At 32.4% G+C, this 20,463-nt stretch overlaps 4 protein-coding genes across 4 annotated transcripts; 2 read left to right on the plus strand and 2 right to left on the minus strand.

Moving 5' to 3' along the window:
- The first annotated feature begins 1,723 nt into the window (after positions 1-1,723).
- On the plus strand, positions 1,724-2,933 carry LOC107359571 (uncharacterized). The gene is made up of 6 exons (XM_089268196.1): positions 1,724-1,925; positions 1,987-2,117; positions 2,190-2,311; positions 2,373-2,474; positions 2,565-2,731; positions 2,876-2,933. Exons 1-5 carry the CDS (start codon positions 1,803-1,805, stop codon positions 2,681-2,683), a joined length of 597 nt encoding a protein of 198 aa, XP_089124322.1. The 5' UTR covers positions 1,724-1,802; the 3' UTR covers positions 2,684-2,731; positions 2,876-2,933.
- Positions 2,934-3,694: 761 nt separating this feature from the next.
- Positions 3,695-6,331, minus strand: LOC107370585 (uncharacterized). Its single transcript, XM_089266847.1, has 4 exons — positions 5,077-6,331; positions 4,693-4,880; positions 4,037-4,419; positions 3,695-3,947 (listed from the first exon to the last, which is right to left on the minus strand). Exons 1-3 carry the CDS (start codon positions 5,947-5,949, stop codon positions 4,197-4,199), a joined length of 1,284 nt encoding a protein of 427 aa, XP_089122973.1. The 5' UTR covers positions 5,950-6,331; the 3' UTR covers positions 3,695-3,947; positions 4,037-4,196.
- A 2,321-nt stretch (positions 6,332-8,652) lies between these two features.
- Positions 8,653-11,137, minus strand: LOC107359553 (uncharacterized). The gene is made up of 3 exons (XM_025161152.2): positions 9,979-11,137; positions 9,601-9,788; positions 8,653-9,192 (listed from the first exon to the last, which is right to left on the minus strand). Exons 1-3 carry the CDS (start codon positions 10,843-10,845, stop codon positions 8,973-8,975), a joined length of 1,275 nt encoding a protein of 424 aa, XP_025016920.2. The 5' UTR covers positions 10,846-11,137; the 3' UTR covers positions 8,653-8,972.
- Positions 11,138-17,531: 6,394 nt separating this feature from the next.
- On the plus strand, positions 17,532-20,319 carry LOC107359189 (putative ATP-dependent RNA helicase DDX5). The gene is made up of 4 exons (XM_015925663.3): positions 17,532-18,079; positions 18,233-18,898; positions 19,039-19,098; positions 19,593-20,319. Exons 1-4 carry the CDS (start codon positions 17,650-17,652, stop codon positions 20,075-20,077), a joined length of 1,641 nt encoding a protein of 546 aa, XP_015781149.2. The 5' UTR covers positions 17,532-17,649; the 3' UTR covers positions 20,078-20,319.
- The last annotated feature ends 144 nt before the right edge of the window (positions 20,320-20,463 follow it).

Consider the following 20,463-nt stretch of genomic DNA (forward strand, 5'->3'; position numbering starts at 1 on the left):
TTATTTCATAAAGGAAGCAGAAAAATTTCAAATAAAATAATACTTACAAATTCAATAATTAAATCTTGCAAAGATTTATGTTTTAAAGATTCAGCAGCAAAAATATGCTCGTATTGCAAGTAAATGTGTGCACTTTGAAGATTTGGACATGAATCCATGAATCGGAAACCATAATAAATGTCTTCATAACCATATGGAGACAAGAACAGTTCAAGTATTTTAAGTTCTCTCAATATGGGACCATCGTAGTAGCCATCTGACCGGCCTGAGGATAAAACATGAATGTTCATTTTCAATAATTTGTTCAAAATATGAGAAATGAAATACAACTATTAAAATATAATGTTATAGTATTTAAAACTCACTTTCATTGAAATAAATGTGTATTCTTTCAAGATTCGGAAAATAGCGAGCATCTTGCTTGAAATAATATAATTTGCAAACTCCAAAGGTGCAATTGTTTGATGTTGACACCATTCTTTTCCATGCATGGGTCAATGCAATTCGTGGATATCATTTCGAGTTGATCCAATCTAGCAAAACTGAAATCTCGTAATTGTAGTAAAGAGATAATCCTTTCAAATGTTTTATCTTTTTGACAAATGTAACGATATCTTCATATTTAACTTTTTTACCGAATCCACAAGAAAAATCGGCAATCTAAGAAGACAAGACAGCAAATAACATAACAAAATGAATATTGAGCAAACAATAAAGCTGAATTATCCAACAGACCATTAGATTTGGAAATAATGTGCTCAAACAAGTTCCATCAATTGGTTCCTCTGTTCGAAAGCAAACATAATCAAACGTATAACTTGGAGGTATTTCATCATTCCGCAAATCTTGATGTTCTGAAAATATAAATTGCTTAAATGAGGGAATTAATTCATACCGAAGGAATAAGTATTGATAAAAATTTTCATCTTACCAACCAAATATTTAACTTTTCTGGTTCGAAATTCGTTTCGAAGTTTAGAATCCAATAGAGAAAATCGAGTTCATTTATGCGATCAAAATATTCATCTGATGGGCAGTCTTTGAGAAAATCGTTGTGCACTATTGAAGAACCGAATTTTTCCCCAAACTCTACTATGCTCCTAACCCAACAATATACCATCATAAGAGTTTTTCCTCAAACTCAATAATTTAAAATACAGATTCTGCATTTTCTTCTTGCCTCCATACATCAATTTCTCATTATCACGAATTCCGATAAGGCCGTGACTATTTTTCGTGCATACAATCGCACTACGTCAAAACTTTCCTTAATCAGAACCCTCTTAGTTGGCCACAATTTTAGCGCAAAAGATTGATGTTTTCACTTTATATTATATATGTTTGGATTGGCTAGATCTCGACTCAAATCGGAAATTAAACTTGAAATTTTTTAAAGGTACAATAGTTATGACAGTCAATTGTTATGTGACCAAACATCAAATTTAACATAAGTTATATCTTACAACAGCTTATTTCTTATAACTTATTAGAACCAAACATTAAATGGATCAACATAATCTGACTTAAAACCACAACTTTAGACAAACTTCAGTGCTTTATTGTTTCATGCGATTGTCATTATCAATTAATGATTCTTTTGTTTCAGATGTTAAGTTCATGAAATATGTACTTGTTTAAGTTCCATTTTTTCACACTTGCATTGACAGTGATTCGACATGTGTATTAACATTGGGCTTGGATTTTCGTGTATAAAAGCAAAATTTTCGTAGGATTTCAAGTCATTACAGTTATCATTTCGATTGATCATTACATTTACTTTGTTACCAACAGTTTCGTTAAAGATGAAGTCAACTTTATTTGTTGCTTTAATTGCTCTTGCAATTTCAACCTCATTTGCAGTTAAAATCAAGGGTTCATGTCCAAAAATAGCCCAACCCAAAGGCCCTCATCGGCACTTCAATGAAGTAAGTTTAACTCAATCCAATCATCATCATTATTATTAATGATGCTACTTTATCGTATTAGTTTGTAGGAGACTGGAAAGTTATTGGTCGAAGTGAACAAACTGTTCCAAGAACTGTCTACAATACTCTTGAGATTAACCACCTTTATCCTGGAAAAGTTGCCGTTATCGAGAAAGGTTCAACCAGAGACAAGTAAGTTTCAATTGCATGAATAATTATTCTATATGAATCTTATCAAATGAACAAACAATTATTATATAACAGTGTTGTCCAGTCACTTTGGGACAAGTATATCGAAATGACTGTTGGTGAATTCAATGGAAGATCATATTATGAACTTGTATCAGAGGGCTATGAACCCTACTCATTCAACTTCGAAACTGCAGGTAAACGATGAATTTTAGGTAAATTTATGCAAAGAATAATAATATTCAAAATTGGTTTCAGATGGTCGACGAGGTAAATTTTGGATGCCTTATTATGACAATCCTAAATATGAAGAAGCCGTCTTAGCAAGTTGTGTTAAAATTGACGATTCAACTGTTGATGGTAAGTAAATTATTTGATATAATAATTTAATAACACAAGCAATTCAATCATCGTTTACTATTTTCCATTTTTTCATTGCTCAAATAATAGTTAAAGCCTGGTTCGTTTCAAAGACTAAAGGAGCTTCAGCTTCACAAGAAGTTAAGGATCTTGTTAAATCATTGACTGGACAAGAATTGATGCAAATCTGTCAAGGAAACTTCTGTTGATTCGTGATATTGAGATATCGATACGAGATGTAATCCACAATTAAACTCTTCATCTGTTTATTGTAACTTTTCTTGAATAAGAATATTAAATAATTTATAAAATAAATCTTCCTGTTAATTATTTATTCTTGTTCATTTTTCTAGATCTTTGTCTCGTTGCTTCTCGATCAGATAAAATAACGTGGTAATGTTATCATCTGTTGATTTATTTTTCTCAAATAAGAATATTAAATAATTTTTCAAAATTAAACTTTCTGTTAATTATTACGTTAATATATTATACGTATTAATATTACGTTATTATTTTGTTAATACCGGGTTACAAATAATCATATGAAACGTTTTCAAAATAGAATTACATTTCAGGTTTTGATTTTTTGATTAGATTTTTTTCATAAAGTGAAAATTTAGTTTTTTGTCTCTCATTTGGTTCTACAATCGTAGTTTTGGGACACACAGATAGCGAACAGATCGATTTTTAAAAAAAGTCATGAAAATAATTTTGTGAATCCTATGGAAAGATTAACATTGAGCAATCAAGTTTTTCCAATCTCCCATAGACGCGCCATGTTAAACTCTCAAAAATAATTTTCATCGACTTTTTTTAAAAATCGATCTGTGCGCTATCTGTGTGACTCAAAACTACGATTGTAGTACCAAATGAAAGACAAAAAACTGAATTTTTCCTTTATGAAAAAAATCTAATCAAAAAATCAAAACCTAAAATGTTATTCTATTTTGAAAACGTTTCATATGATTATTTGTAACCCGGTAGTTACGCGCTATCATTCGCTAACAATATAAAAAGCTTCTGTCTGTTTGCTATTTTAAATTGCAATCAATAATCAGCTAACTCATTACTCATAGTTCAATAGAATCTTTCCTATTACTGATTCTGTTTTTATTCAGTGTTTCTTTGAAAATTTAATCGTTATCACCCCAGCAACATCATTACATAATATTTCAACCGCTAACTCATTTTAAACTCACTTAATTTTTCTGGTTTTCATATTTCTAATTGAATTGGATATCGTGAAGTTTATTCATGATTTGGTCCAAGTATTTGGCTTTGAAGTTGAGTTTTATTTTTTTTACAAATTTGAATGAACCTGCCGATTATTGTGTAGATGAAGAAGGGCTTAACCCTTTTTACAGGCTAACATGTAGCATCTTTGATGTTCATGCCAGTCCAGTTACTATCGACATGTTTATAAATCTCACAGTTAAACGAAAATCCCTTTCTATTAATATTTTTGTATCTCCACTATATAAAGAAAAAAGAAAAAATAAGTTCAGATTGAATTCAAATCTTGTTAATGAGAGTGTAATATTAAGAATCATTAAATTGGCTACTGCAAAAATTTTTGAAGGTTCATGAGTGAAAAAAACTTTTTTAGCGCTTAAGCGATGCGGACTGAGATGAATGCAATTTGCACTGTTGATATTAATGTGCCCATCAGGTTTGTTTCAATTCATAGCTTAACTTCAGCAGAAACCTTGTATTTCTAGAATATTAAAGGCTTTTGAATTGAACTAAGTGAGCCACATGATTTGTCATTATTGTTGAACAACCAGGTTGATAGCTATCGAAATATTTCGCAGTTCCTCTTCTAAGTTCGACAATTTCATCAATTTTAACCATCAAACGATAAAGAGTGTCTGACGCTTCACAGTCGGAACCAAAGTAAGCGGTCAGATACCGTTTAAGCAGATAAATGTAAGTGTATCGCTCTCGCCTGTAAATAAGAAGTAAAATTTCAGTTATTTTTGTAACACAATTATTCAGCTAAATGGAAACAAATTGTCAGTTGATTCGAGTACATAAAAATCTATCTGACATTTCAGAGTTACAATAGACAAGATAATGACAGTGCCTTGAAATAGCTTATTCATTCTATTCGAATAGCAGCTTATTTCCAACGTTTTCAACTGTAATTCCAAACTGTGCACTGAACAGTTTTAGGTACTCAACTTTATTCACATCATTATGGTTCCTTACATTAACTTACCTTACTGTGCTCCGAAACTTCAATTTAACCAAATCAGGATTAAAAAGGCCAATTGTATAAAGTAAGGCGATAGCGTTGAGATCATTTCGAAGCAAATTAGGAAAGGTTTCAATGATATGATCCAATCTTCTGGTTTGCGCTGGATTTATTTCGTAAAACCATTTTCTTGACCAAACTTTCCCTCCATACTTTTGCGAGCAACCCAATGAGATGATCAAGCATTTTAAATAAAATAATGTCATTAGATTGGTTTGTAAAAGTGAAATAGCAGACAAAAGACAATATCAATGAGTCAACTGAATGGGATTTGATTCACATGCAATCTTATTAGCGAATCATATCATTGATTTAGTCTATTATACGATAAAATAAACTTCAACTTACAACCCAACCATCGACTTCTGGATCAAAGACGATTACTCCTTTTAATGCATTGAAGTCAAGAAACGCACTTTTAAGAAGTGTCACTTTGTCATCAGTGGGTAGTTTCCTAAAAGCGCGTATCTTTTCACAAGTAGAAACAAGCTCAGGCGGAGTTGGGTCAGAGAAAAAATGACTTTCTATGAAACCAATATCATTATGAGGATTGACGAAGGCTGTTGTCTTGAAAGCTTGAGCTACTTCTTGAACTGCTACAGACTCAAATGCATCCAACATTGTCTGGTTTGAGATGAATTCTGATTTTAAACTCAATGGTGAATAATATACAGATAAAATTTGCTTAGCAACATGAGATATCCATGGTTCTTTCACTTTTGAAATGTCATTAGCCAGTGTTAGTTTACTCTTGAACTTGGGACAGGCTATCTTTACATGACGATAGTCTGGATTAATATTTGACAAATGTTTCAATTGTGTTGATGATGAATAACGAGATGAGTTTCGTGGCGAGTTAAAATGTATATTACAAGGTGAGTTACAGCTTGGATTACATGTGTTAAAACAAGAACTGCTAGGTGAACTTTGAATGGTTGAAGATGAATCTTCGGTTGGTAGTGGACCAATTTCATGGGTGTCATGGTTTGAAGCAAAATAAGCATCGATAGCTTGAGAAAACTCCTTGATCTGGCCAACATCCAATACTTTACCACTTTCTTCGTTTAAATAATTTTCAACATAATTTGGATCAAGGTGGGGTAATGACTGTAATGACATTAAAGGTGATGGTATTGATAGCACTGACGGTTCGTCGATTCCATTATATGAGGTAGTATTTGTATGTCGTTCCAGATTCGATAAACACCCATCAATATCCATAGTTGATCATAAAATCACTCAATTCACAGAGATTCACTTATGAGTTGAAAATAAACGTTGAAGATTGAAATGTTTTTCATCATTTCCAATGATTATGTTTATCGGCCTCGCTTTATCAACTTGCAACCAATAAGGACATCAAATTATGCACATGTTTCAATTGTGGACTAACGTATTGTTGATGCTACCTATTGCTTAAAAATGAGAAAAAATACTAAAAATGATTACCGTATTTCCGAACATATAAGCATTGTGCTTATCAACAGAAATTCCTCACTGCGAAGTCCATGTTTATCTTCATAAATAAGAACACTGATAAGCAATTACATAGAAGTACATTGAAAAAACCTGTTTTTTAACGAGTGTGGAAGCACATAGTGCTAATCTAAAGTGAGGAAAAATGCGCTTTTAAGTGAAGGTTTCATTAATAAGCCTCGGCTTATATGCGCGGAAATACGGTAGGTATCAAAAATAATGAAGAAGTAGGTTGTTATGGAAAAAAGATAACAGTGGATAAGCTTCATACAGAGTTAGATGTCTCATTTTATTAGGTTTTGGGTTACCTTACTTTTGTTTGCTTCAGTTTGATTGACTTCACTGTTGCTATTGTAAGGTCCCTATTTCATCAATCGGTTATCTATTTATTTTCCTGTCATCATATTCATCAATTGTTTCTGTTGGTGCATTACTCGTCAGCTGGATGATTAGATATATTATTATTTCAACTGAAAAAGTAAAGAAAGATTACTTTACTCTCTGATTTTAACCAAGTGGTAAAAGCTGAGTCCATAAAGACTTTGGCTCAACACCGATACACATGAAAGGAGGAAGTTAGATCACCACAGAAAATTGCCCTAACTAGAATCAATCATCGATATGTTCAGAAGAAAGAATAATTTAAAATAAATACTGAAACTAGAATCAAGGGTGGCCAAAATTCATGCATGTGTAGCTGTCAAACTTAATTTGCTGGCGATTTTCTGAGAGACGATCTTGAAAAACTATGTGCAAAATTAAAATGGACCAAACCTAATGAGCCGTTCGGTCACAATGACGTTCGAAAGATATGTAAATGGTATGTAAATTTTCAGGCTATATCTCGTTGAATGATTGTAATTATAAGCTTTAAGTTGGAACAGCTTACTATCTTATGAATTATCATGTGTATACAAAAAATCTCTCTAGATCATGCCGTTTTTGAGTTTTAGCGAAAGGCAAATTTTTCGTTTTTTCGAAATCAAATCTACAGATCAAAACCGAGAATCTTTTGCAATGGCTAGAAATACTTGTTACTGTTAGGTACATGTCTCGACAGCTTCATTTTACTCTCGACATCGCAGTTTAGTAGATATAAGAGTCAGTCGGAAGGCGATCTTCAATGTACGGAATGAAATATCCCTGCAGCCTGACATCCGACCAACACAAACAAATGTTAAAGTGTGACTGTAAATGCAGTCTAACTGTTGCGATCCAATGCTGGAAAATCGTCTAAAACTTTACCGAAAATACTAAAGCACATCTTGACAATAAATCTTGAGGCAAAGGCCTTCACTTTCAAAACTTTACCGAGCACACCTCAGATCTAAAAAAATATACGCGCTTGAAATAACAGTGGGGATTGACTTCAAAAAGTTTTGCTTTTTCACGTCGTCGACGAGTCAATGTGAAAGCTCGGATTCATTCATTCTTTAACACAGATCAATAACTGATTGAGATTCTACTACCAGGTAATACTTTAAGACTTTAATATTTTAATGTTTATGCATTAAACCAGTGAGGTTTGTTGGGTAATTAAGAAAACTGAAATTAACAGAAAGTGTTAAAATGGGTTAAATATTAACTCTTTGGTGTATTATACCGGTAATTGGATTCGAAAAACGTTTAAATGATGATGTATTTGATTGAGACATGATTCTGTAACCACTAAATTGTTGATGCTTTAAAAATTTTATCGTTATCATCATAAAAAACATTATCACATTACAATGTTTATTAACCGGTAACTCAATTTTTCTGGTTTTTTGCGCTTCTAATTGAATGATGAGGTCAAAGAGGGCAATCAGGATTCAATGCTTGTTAAAATTGTTAACCAAGTAAATGTCTTCATGGTCATCAAAAGAAAACAAATCGATTATAAACTCATGCAAGCTAAAATTTGTTCAAAAGATTAAATTTCGTTAGGTCGTATTTCCATCAATGAAATCTCATTTTATTTTAAAAGAGTCTCAATGTTATTAAATCATCGTATAGAGTCAAGAAATATAGCGAGTGAATCGAAAGGTTTGATTTCCTTTCATTTTTGGCCAATTCTTATGCTAATCAGGTTGTCCATTCAAATTATGCCATTGAAATCCAAAACTTTCATTGTTTTACCCCAATTGTGCAAATAACATAAGTTAATTTACCTTTTTTGAATCATTCAGTCTAGCATCTTAATCTATTAAGCATGTTGTTAAACATGTGAGGATGAACATTGAAAGTAACAACAGAAAACAAAATGGATTACATTTTAATTCTTTGATGGATATACCGGTAATTGGAGTCAAAAAACGTTTAAAAAATGATTATTTGATTCGATTGAGACACAGTTACTATTGCAATTACTGTTACTATTAAGTTGTTTCTTTTGAAATTTAACCGTTATCACCATCAGCAACAGCATCAAATTACAATGTTTCAACCGGTAACTCAATTTAAGTTGCATTTTCAAATTGAATCGAGTATCGTTTATTCAAAATTTGGTTCGAGTATTTGATTTGGAAGATGAGCTCTTGATTTCCATACATTGAATCAAAGATTGAGGTATAAGATACTGTATTCATTGAAAGGCAAGATTTAGTAAAGGCAAATCACCACTGGAGGGTGACAATCAGTAAAATTAATACTTGCAGCACAAAAAATTAAAAAATGAAAGAAAAAGTTGAGATTAATGTTTTTCAATGTAAAATACTCCGATCAGAGTCATGCAGTTGGGATGAGCTTGTACTAAACTTTGCATCTCAATAAATTCAGTATCTTGTACCTTAATCTTTGAATTGAACTAAGTGAGCCACATGATTTGTCATTATTGTTGAACAACCAGGTTGATAGTGATCGAAATTTATCACAGTTCCTCTTCTAAGCTCTACGATTTCATCAATTTTAACCATTAAATGATAAAGATTGTCTGACGCTTCACAGTCGGAACCAAAGTAAGCGGTCAGATACCGTTTAAGCAGATAAATGTAAGTGTATCGCTCTCGCCTGTAAATATTAAGAAGTAAAATTTCATTTTTTTGTAACACAATTATTCAACTAAATGGAACCAAATTGTCAGTTGCTTCGAGTACATAAAGTTTCTGGGTTTAACCAAGAAATCAAAAATACATCATGAGATCAGTTTATATTTTTTTATTCTAAGGTACTAGACAATGACAGCACCTTGAAATAGCTTATTAACTCTATTCGCCGAACAGAGCAGTTTCCAAAATTTCCAATCTTCCTTAATTTAAACTGAACATTTAACTTCCTCTTAATTAGGGAACATCGAACAAATTGCTTATGATTATCTGGTATCTCATATTTTAACAATGTCAACACTTAAATTATTAACTCAACAATTTTAGGCACTCGACTTTATTCACTTAATTATGGTTCCTTGCATTAACTTACCTTACTGTGTTTCGAAACTTTAATTTAACCAAATCAGGATTGAAAAGGACAATTGTATAAAGTAAAGCGACAGCGTTGAGATCACTTCGAAGCAAATTAGGAAAGGTTTCAATGATATGATCCATTTTTCTGATAACCGCTGAATTTATTTCGTAAAAGTATTTTCTTGACCAAACTTTCCCTCCATACTTTTGTGATGAAACCAATTATAATAGATGATAAGGTATTTTATATAAAACAATGTCATTAGATTGAGTTGGAAAAGGGAAATACAAATATAGCAAACAAAAGACAATATCAATGAGTGGATGAGTGGATATCACACCATTCGATATCATTGATTTAGTCTATTCTACGATAAAATAAACTTCAACTTACAACCCAACCATCGACTTCTGGATCATAGACAATTATTGCTTTTAATGCATTGAAGTCAAGAAACGCACTTTTAAGAAGTGTCACTTTGTCATCAGTGGGTAGTTTCCTAAAAGCGCGTATCTTTTCACAAGTAGAAACAAGCTCAGGCGGAGTTGGGTCAGAGAAAAAATGACTTTCTATGAAACCAATATCATTATGAGGATTGACGAAGGCTGTTGTCTTGAAAGCTTGAGCTACTTCTTGAACTGCTACAGACTCAAATGCATCCAACATTGTCTGGTTTGAGATGAATTCTGATTTTAAACTCAATGGTGAATAATATACAGATAAAATTTGCTTAGCAACATGAGATATCCATGGTTCTTTCACTTTTGAAATGTCATCAGCCAGTGTGAGTTTACTCTTGAATTTGGGACAAGCTATTCTTACATGACGATAGTCTGGATTAATATTTGACAAATGTTTCAGTTGTGCTGATGATGAAGGTGATGAGTTGGGCGACAAGTGGAAACGTGCATTGATGCAAGGTGATTTACAGTATGAATTAAAACATTTGTTAAAACAAAAACTACTAGGTGAACTTTGAGAGGTTGAAGGTGAAGCTTCGATTGACAGTGGACCAGTTACATCTGTATCATGGGTTGAAGCAAAATAAGCATCAATGGCTTGGGAAAACTCCTTGATCTGACACACATCCAATGCTTTACCACCTTCTTCGTTTAAATAATTTTCAACATAATTTGGATCAAGGTGGGGTAATGACTGTAATGACATTAAAGGTGATAACAATGACGGCTCGTCCATTCCAGTATAAAAGGTAACATCTGTATTTTGTTCCAGATTCGATAAACACCCATCAATATCCATATTCGATCAGAGAATCACTCAATTCACAGAGATTCACTTATGACTGGAAAATAAACGTTCAAGTGTGAAATTTCCTTCACCATTTTTGATAATTATGTTTATCGGCTTCGTAAATCAGCCTGCAACCAGGAAATAAGGAAATGAAATTATGCACATGTTTTAATTATGGACTAGCGTATTGTTGATACTAAATAATTGCATTGCTTAAGAAATGAAAAAGAAATACTAAAAATATGATTAGGTATAAAAAATGACGAAGAAGTAGGTTGTTATGGAAAAAAGATAACATTGAATAAGCTTCACAAGTTGTCACATTTTATTAGGTTTTGGGTTACTTTACTTTTGTTTTGCCTCAGTTTTTTACTTTTGTAATGTCCCTATCTAATCAATTGCGTATCAATTTATCTTCCTGTCATCATATTTATCAATTGTTTCTGTTGATACATTACTCAACAGCTGAAAGATTAGATACCACATTATTATTTCAAACAAAAGAGCAAAGAAAGATCCCATAAATATTGTGCCTCAACACCGATACACATGAAAGGAGGAAGTCGGGTCTACATAGACTGGAATAAATTATCGATATGTTCAGAAGATAATTTAAACATACTAAAACTAAAATCTAATTGTATCACGTATGGTTACGTAGTAATCGGTATTTACAGTTATTTTGATTTGAAACAACAAACATTCACAAAGAAAAGACTGGTTATTTTCAATTTTCCATTGGTCAAATCGTCAGTAGTGGAAACGGAAAAGAGCCAATGCCAAAGTTCATGACGTTCGTGGCAAAACTTTTCAGATGTGCAGAATTTCAAGCTGTTGCCCTTGAATTTTTAAGGCTATTGTAGAGCTAGATGTGCCCTATCCTCATACAAATTTCCATTCAAATCGGTGAGGAGGCAAATTTTCAATGGGATCCGCTCTCATCCTTTGAAATGAAACGAAATGAAAAACACAGATCAATAATTGATTGAGATTTGACTATTTACAATTTACATTTTGTTTTCCAACCAATTTTCATTAGCATATTAAATGAAAATACAAACCATTTCATAATAAACAAGATTCAATAATTTACAGGTTAACCCTTTCCCATCTTAATTAGCTCATTGATTGAAACTTCTTTGATAAATGACTGCTTCTTGAGCTTTCAGGTAAAATTACAAGTTTCAACAAATGTCAACAAAATAATTAACTTTCATCATTAAATTAGACTCCAATTAGAGCCCAACCTTGCTTTTAAAATACCTACTCTGAATGTAAATAAAAGGTTAACTTGGTTAATTTGATTAACTTGGTTGTTCAATTTTGCAATAAAAGCACGGATACTCTGATCAAGTCAAAAAATGATCTACAGGTACTCATACTACTAGTACTAATATTTTGATGTATCTGAAATCATATTTTGATCGAATTTATAACAAATCCAAGCAAAAGTCATCGATAAAAAACGACAGAACTTTTTGACATCCCTGATGGCTACAAATGACGTCGTTACAAATTATAATAATATTACTAAATCACAAAAAAATGATGAAAAACGGAAAATATTGAAAATTCAATCGAAAAAGGTCTTTATCCTTCCATTTATTCCATTTACCAGTCCAATCAATAGATTAAATTCAATCAGAACTCAAAATCATTATTGATCAATTTTTAATTATTCAAGAATGAAAACTATATTACAATAATACAATATGTTTTATTGGAAGATGAAGAGTTAATCGTTTCATTTTTTCATTTCACTTTAAGACATTATTTTTTATTTTCATCAAGAAAAAATTCACAAATAGAAACAATTCAATCAATGAAAATTGCAATCCATCATTTAATTGAGTTTTGGTCTTTTATCAATCACTCGTTACTCTTCTTTCTTGTTAGTGTTCGATAACTGAGGTATTTAACAATGAAATTGAATATTCCCTTCAATCACTCCTTGAGATTAATTTACCATGACCTTTATAGCGGAAGAGATCAAGACCAATCTCTATTTGATACCATAAAAGCATTAGGATCAATTACACTTGGAAAAGTACCGATTGAATGGATTAGTGGTGACCCCGATCAGAATGACTCTTGTCATTCTTCCATTTGTTCAACACCTTTTCTTCGGTCAATTCAATCTGGCCTCGTTGATGCTTCATTCCCTTTTGAAGCGATGGAACATTTTTCATTGGTTCCAGAAAACATGAGTTTCAGTTCAATGGTGTACACTGATGATTGTGGTTTTATTAACCTTTATACTGACACTGCAGTTAAATCAAAATATCCCGGAATCTTGACCAGTTTCCAAGTAATCCAGCTCAATGTTTACATTTTAATTGGTTTCTTGATCGCCCTAGGAGTTTACATTTATTTAGTTCGTGAGAAAAGTTTACCTTGGCCTTTCAAAGGCATAACAAAACAGCTTATTGATGGACAATTTGGGCTTATAGTTTTGATCATTTGTTATTTCAGTGTCTTTTACGTCTACGAACTATTATGCTCTTCATTTACGACCAACTATTCAATTCAATCTCGAGATGCCCCTTTGGTTTATTTGGATGATCTCAATAAATCAACTCAATCTGTAACTGCCGTTCATAATTTGTACTGTGCTCGTAAGATGACAGACTATTCGTCAAGTCGTATTAATACAGTTGAGGTTGACAGAGTGTTTAGCTATGTTCATAAACATATATTCGATGATAGAATCGTCTTTTTTGAAACAGTAAATGCAATTAAGAATCAGAAAAGAATATTTTGCAACTTTATGGTCAACATCAAGAAAACTGACAACTTTTATATCCATGTTAGTAACCAGCGTTATTTCAATACTATACGGTTACTGGTTTATCACAAGTTCATCGAGAAAAGCAAGAAAAGGTTTCTACAACGGGCAACCTATTCATGCGTTGAGATGGGCTTTTGTCTTGACGCATTTGATCGCGCATTCGGAGCGGTTATTGAGAAAAGAGTAAAATTTTATAAAACTTGTGCTCAATGCAAACGCTACAAACAGATTGAAAGCTATCCAGTGGCTTATCATTCCATTGCATTCATCACGATTAAAGATTTACTTTATCTTTTTGTTCTTCTCGTGTGTCTTTCAAGTTTCGTATTAATCATCGAATTGATCCGCTCATCTAATCGTGATAAACCAGCCAAAAAAAAGAAACCATTTCTTCATTACTCTTCTAAAGGTAACATCGTTAGTTGGCATAACATCAGCGAAGTGAAGACGTTTTTGTTGAGGAAGCGGTTGGCAGACGGTTATCCAATATATTACTTGAAGTAACGATACTTTTCAATATTGCAATATTCAAATCATTCGGATAGACAAAGTTTTGTCTTCGATCTTCGATCAATTCTAACTTTAGCAGAACTGCTCGTTCGATATTTAACTTGTTTTACTTAAAAATATAATTGTTAATTTAAAATTTTGCTTCCAAACAAACAAACGGAGCACAAATCTAACAGCACGTTGACCAGACTTCAAGGCTATAACATCGATCGATAGAGGAACAACATCTTATGGGACAGAACTTTAGGACAGACCAACTACACTATTAATACATGTATATGTAAAAGAATAAAACTACAACATTCATTCAACTTGAATTCTAAGTCATTGGATAATCTTGGTTACGAAGCTATTGCAGCTTATTTCTGAATGATACTCATTGAAATTTTGGTCGTGAATGCATATTATGTAATACATAACCTGTGTCGTTATACCTAACGCCTTCAAACTTTGCAAAAGCATAACAAAAAGTCTCATTATCCACATAAAAGGTTATGCATAATATGAAATATTTTATCAACTTACCGCGTAAAATAAGTTTCACTGTGCGGCCAAGTCAAGGCTCAATGAAGTACATTTTATGAGGTGAAAACATTCATTTTAGTCCAAGTGTGAAGGTGATTCAAACATTATGGAGAAAGAAATGTTGATGATTATTAAAAAAGATTTTGATTTTCGGTTAAATCCTTTTTTGTTCTCTGTTGAACTTTCGATGATTTAAATTTAATATCTCACGAATGATTTAATTCAAATTGGTGAGAGTTGAAGTGACTATTCAATGGCCAAAAACGCAATCAGATTCTGGAGTCCACACTTTTAATATCAAAACTTAAACAGATTAAAACTCTCGAGTCAAATGCATGTAGTTTCGCAGGTTGAAGTGCTACCAGGCTCTAACCGATTCTCACTTGTTTCATCAATTTTTGAATCTTTTAATGAACTTTGAGATAAAATAACTAGATTGTAGTGCTAGAAGGTAACACTTAATAAAGTTACAAAAGAATCATTAAGATGAAATGGAATTGCTCGGTGAACATTATCAAACAAATACAACCTAAAGATATCTCACTGAATAGAGCAGAATTAAACTGAACAAAGAATCTAGGATTTGAACATGTGCCTTGCGAAGTCTTGATTCCGGTTCCTTAAGTTTTGCTCTCCTTTCAACTAAACTTTGTTTGCTTTAAAGCTTAAGGTAAGAATTGCCGATTCATTCAATTCATATTTCCATTGTAATGTAATCTTTGTTGTACAACTAAAGCTAATAGCTTTACAAAGTTTTAAAGTTTTATTTTATTGTAATGGTATGAAAAATCAATTCTTATTTGTTCACAAGATTAAATTTCGTTATATCGTATTCCCATCAATCCTATTTTAGTTCAAAAATGTTATTAAGAATGTTATTAAATAATCTTATAGAGCCAAGAAATATAGCGAGTCAATCGAAAGGTTTGATTTACTTTCATTTTTGGCCAATTCTTATGCTGATCAGGTTGCCATTCAAATTAAGCTTATTTCCATTGAATTCAAGCATTGTTTTACCTCAGTTGCTGAAATTATTTACCTTTCTTGAATCATTTAGTCTAACATCTTAATCAATTACACGTTTATATAATAAATTAAGTTAGTGAAGTTTGTAGTGTAAGAATGAACAATGAAAGTAACAATCAAAAACAAAATGAATTACATTTTAACTCTTCTGTGTATTTTACTGGTAATTGAAGTCGAAATACGTTTAAATGATGATTTATTTGATTTGATTGGGACACAGTTACAATTGCTGTAACTATTAAGTCGTTTCTTTTCAAATTAAATCGTTATCACCATCAGTAACAGCATTACATTACAATGTTTATTAACAGCCTGTTAATACAGGTAACTCAATTTAAACTCACTTTAATTTCTGTTTTTTGTACTTCTAATTGAATCGGATAGTGTTTTATTTAACAAAATGGAACGGAAAGTTGAAAGTTTGACAGCCTCAAGCAATGACAATCATCTTCAACATGATCACAAACAATAAATCGATTAACTCGGATACTCTTCTTCCTTTACTTAATTTTTTCAATTTTCATTTCTATTGTTTTTGAGCGATTTTTCTGTTCAATTGCGTTAGTTTTGTTGAATATATGTGATCACTGATCACCATCATCAATTGTTTTCCTGGTTAACTCCATTATGATACTGATAATCACAATTTGACCTAATTTTCTCTTTCAGGGTTTATTATATTCTTCGAAAATCACAAGTGAAAGTGAATGGAGCAAGATGATGCTCAACAATTTAATTACACTGTATCAATCTTCTTCTCTTACCTAATTAACCATAATGATGAGGTCAAAGATGGCAATGAGGGTTCAATTATTAAATGCTTGCTAAAATTGTTGATCAAGCAAATGTCTTTATGGTCACCAAAAAAAAACAAATTGATGTGCCAACAACCTTTAACTTGAGCCATCAAACATGAACCAACAATTAACCAATGGTCAGTTTAATGCATCAAACAATTCAATTCGATTTACAATTTTGTACGATCCAATGAACGATTAAAGTAACAAGATAATTAAATCAAGTGTGCAAGTCAAGATTCAACCATCCAGTATGACTTTTAATTGATCACAGAAAATTTTGTCAATGCTTTTGCTTTGTTAAAATCAATTTTTGGCAAATTGATCTCTTTGACCCTTTAATGTCAAATTTTACTAATGATGTTTTGCCGATCATATGCTTTGCAGTTTTCAAATTTTGCACAAAATTGTTTAAAGGATCGTTCTTTGCAATTTGTGATTTATTGTTTAAATTGAAGCCTTTTTGTTGAATAATTTACTAACGTAAATAGCTTGTTAATGGGAAAACCTATCAAGATCAAACTAATGGAACTTTAATCGATGATTAAATAGTTAACTTGATAAATAATTTCTGATTCTGAATCAATTCAATTTTCATTAGATTTTTCGCTACAATATTGAAAATTAACAAATTTTTCAAATATTTTAAAATATTCAATATGAAAAGTATACGTTTTATATCCAGTCTGTAACATTGTTTCATTCATCTAAACAAATTTAGTTCTGTAAAGTAACGATAATAATGTGATGAAAAATTACATGAATCTAAAAAGCATTCTTAAAGTAAACTATTAGAGCAAGAAATAATAAATGAAGATTTATGGCCAACAATTAACACAACTGGACTTATTTAAGGCTTATTATTGCTCTTTAAGCATCCAACAATACCCAAAAAGTTATCTTATTAATGTTTAACCAGAATCAGAGATGGTGCTGTTTTCATTCTGCTTCCGCTTTTTAAGTGATAACTAATGCCATCTACATGTACCTAATATGTACTATCTGGAGTCTGTCTGTTAAAATTCTGGTTAAGCTTTTTATTAAAGTCAAAGTAACTCTTAGGCCTTACCACCTTGATTCAACTTAATAATCTATTAATATTTACTATATTTCAATCATCAATTTTTCATCACATTCTATTTAATTTACTTAATTAACAGAATCATCATGTCAGACCGAAATTATGGTGGAGGCTACAACAGTTACAATCGTGGCTATAATTACAATAATACCCCAACTCCAAAGCCTCCTGCAAATCTAATAGTTAAAAGTGATTTTTATACTGATGTTAATGTGCGTTCTACTTATCGAGATGAAGAAGTTACAACGTTCAGGGACAAAGAAGGTATTACTATCAAAGGAAATGATGTCCCTCCACCAAGCATGGACTTTGGCGATTATCCCTGGCCTAAATTTATTTCTGCCGGTTTTGCCAGACAAGGTTATGATAAGCCAACTCCTATTCAAGCTCAGGGCTGGCCTATAGCTTTAGCTGGGCGAGATATGGTTGGTATTGCCCAAACTGGTAGTGGAAAGACTATGTCTTATGTAATTCCTGCTTTTATTCATATTGATTCCCAACTGAATGAACGACAAGGTAATATCTCGAATTCCAACCTATAATTATTAATTCAGTTGCCAATATAATCCGTCTTTTGCTACTGTTTCTTACCTCTTAATCACACTTATCTCATTTTTATGTATTTTCACCTCGTTCGTCACAATTATTATCTTCTATTTATCATTCTAGATTATGGTCCAATGGCTTTGGTTCTTGCTCCAACTCGAGAGCTTGCTCAGCAGATCCAAGAAGTAGTCAACCATTTTCAAACCCGATTCGGCAATGTCTGTGTATTTGGTGGTGCTTCAAAAGGCCCTCAAATCAAAGAAATCACTCGCAACAGGCCAATGCTTGTCATCGCCACTCCTGGTCGACTCAATGACTTTATAGAAAGCGGTATCATTAGCCTAGCCAATATTAGTTATCTTGTTCTAGATGAAGCTGATCGTATGTTAGATATGGGTTTTGAACCCCAAATCAGAAAGATAATTTCCACACTTAGCATGACTAAGCGACAAACCCTTATGTGGTCAGCCACATGGCCAAAGGAAGTACGTACTTTAGCTGAAGATTTTCTTCGTAATCACATTCAAATAAATGTTGGTGCTCTCCAACTACATGCTAACCACAATATTACCCAGATTGTTGAGGTTTGTGGTGACATGGAGAAGAAAGAAAGGCTTTTCAATCTTCTTACTGAAATAGTGAGAGAGAACAGTGAAAATAAGATAATAGTTTTTGCTGAGACCAAGAGAAAGGTTGATGACTTAACAAAGCAGTTAAAATACTCTAACTGGCCTGCTATGTGCATTCATGGCGACAAAAGTCAAGCTGAAAGAGATTGGGTTTTGAAAGGTTAGTAGAATCTTACGCTTTTCTCACCTAATGGAGTTACTAATTTTATCAAAGCATTCCCCTTCTTAGCGTATTCTAGCGTATCCCGTTTATTCACATCATTCAACTCCAATCTAATTTTTTTTTTCTTTTTCTTATAGAGTTCAGAAGTGGACGGGCTCCTATCTTAGTCGCTACTGATGTAGCTGCCCGAGGACTTGGTAAGATAAAATGAAAATCGATGAATTCGATTTACTTTAGTTTTATTCTGAAGGAACACATTTATTTGGAAAAAGACATGTTAAATGTCTTGAATAACTGCATCTGGGAATGACGCCGATGACTAAAGTGACTCCTGATCTGGGTCATAATGTGGAATCGGCTCAATCCGAAAAAAAAAATTTCTGCAATTTTAAGTTTTCTTCTCTTGACCATGAACCAAAGGAGTAACGGTAAGTAAGTTGTTCCTTTGGGTCAAAATTATTGAACTTAGTTCCTGGATGCTTTATTCATATTTTGTTTTCGGACAAAAAAATCAATGAATGTTTTTCAAATTTAACTTCAACCACCTCATTTGATCAATTGGGCAACTTTTTTGATACCTTGGATGATTATGTCTTGAGACTTATTTGGACTGGTAAAACGTTGCTACAGTTGGTTTGTCTTTGTGGTTTCTATTATTATCTCATCTTTATTTTTTCTCTCTGATTTCTAGATGTTGAAGACATAAAATATGTTATCAACTTTGACTATCCTAACTCAAGTGAGGACTATGTCCATCGAATTGGACGAACTGGTCGTAAAAACAAAAAAGGAACTGCATACACTTTCTTCACCAGAGGCAACTCTAAACAAGCCAATGACTTGATCAATGTTCTTAAAGAAGCTAATCAAACAGTAAACCCTCAACTACTCGAATTGTCTCGATTTAGCGGTGGACCAGATAAATTCCGTCGATATGGTTCAGGTTCAGGTAGAAATGGTTTCATTCCAAAGAACTCCTATGGCTCCGGAAGAGCAGGAGGAAATAGCTATGGAAGCTCTTATGGAAGCTCCTATGGAAGCTATGGTAGCTCTAATGACAATAATGGGGGTTATGCCCAAAAGAGGAAATTTGACTCATATGATTCTTCATCTCATTCTAATCTTAAAAAACCTAATTACGAAAGTTCTTACTCATCAGCACCTCGTTACAATTGATGTTGATCACCTTCTAGTCCTAGTTAACACATGAACCATTTTAACTGGGAATTTACGTTCTATCTCATTCATTCTTTTCTTTATATTAATAATTCAATGTTACAATTGATTCTAAAATCTCATTCTCAAAACTATTCTATGTCAAACATTTTGACTATTATCAGTGATTGTTTTGGTTGTAATCTTGTCTTGTATCTTTCGTCTAATTAAAAAATAAAACTTAACGAACAGTTGACATCAAATATTATTGTTCATGTTTGCTAATAAAATTGAAACAAATCAAATTCACCGTGATTGCTTTCCCAGTCGAGTGATACATTGACGCCATTCAATGAGTGTAGGGAGAAATTGTTAGATTTAGCGCGGATTTGCGCTAAATGCTCGTT

This window comes from Tetranychus urticae, chromosome 2 (assembly GCF_039701765.1).
Source record: "Tetranychus urticae isolate SD_2017Ah chromosome 2, NJAU_TeUrti_SD_1.0, whole genome shotgun sequence".
Classification (NCBI taxonomy): domain Eukaryota; kingdom Metazoa; phylum Arthropoda; class Arachnida; order Trombidiformes; family Tetranychidae; genus Tetranychus; species Tetranychus urticae.

Coding starts and splice junctions, on each gene's coding strand:
- LOC107359571 (XM_089268196.1), top strand. CDS start 1,803: ATGAAGTCAACTTTATTTGTTGCTTTAATTGCTCTTGCAATTTCAACC. Junction 1,926..1,986: donor CTCATCGGCACTTCAATGAA/GTAAGTTTAACT, acceptor TTATCGTATTAG/TTTGTAGGAGACTGGAAAGT. Junction 2,312..2,372: donor ATTCAACTTCGAAACTGCAG/GTAAACGATGAA, acceptor AATTGGTTTCAG/ATGGTCGACGAGGTAAATTT.
- LOC107370585 (XM_089266847.1), bottom strand. CDS start 5,949: ATGGATATTGATGGGTGTTTATCGAATCTGGAACGACATACAAATACT. Junction 4,881..5,076: donor CAGAAGTCGATGGTTGGGTT/GTAAGTTGAAGT, acceptor TGCTCGCAAAAG/TATGGAGGGAAAGTTTGGTC. Junction 4,420..4,692: donor AAGTTTCGGAGCACAGTAAG/GTAAGTTAATGT, acceptor TCTTATTTACAG/GCGAGAGCGATACACTTACA.
- LOC107359553 (XM_025161152.2), bottom strand. CDS start 10,845: ATGGATATTGATGGGTGTTTATCGAATCTGGAACAAAATACAGATGTT. Junction 9,789..9,978: donor CAGAAGTCGATGGTTGGGTT/GTAAGTTGAAGT, acceptor TCATCACAAAAG/TATGGAGGGAAAGTTTGGTC. Junction 9,193..9,600: donor AAGTTTCGAAACACAGTAAG/GTAAGTTAATGC, acceptor TAATATTTACAG/GCGAGAGCGATACACTTACA.
- LOC107359189 (XM_015925663.3), top strand. CDS start 17,650: ATGTCAGACCGAAATTATGGTGGAGGCTACAACAGTTACAATCGTGGC. Junction 18,080..18,232: donor CCAACTGAATGAACGACAAG/GTAATATCTCGA, acceptor TTATCATTCTAG/ATTATGGTCCAATGGCTTTG. Junction 18,899..19,038: donor AAGAGATTGGGTTTTGAAAG/GTTAGTAGAATC, acceptor TTTTTCTTATAG/AGTTCAGAAGTGGACGGGCT.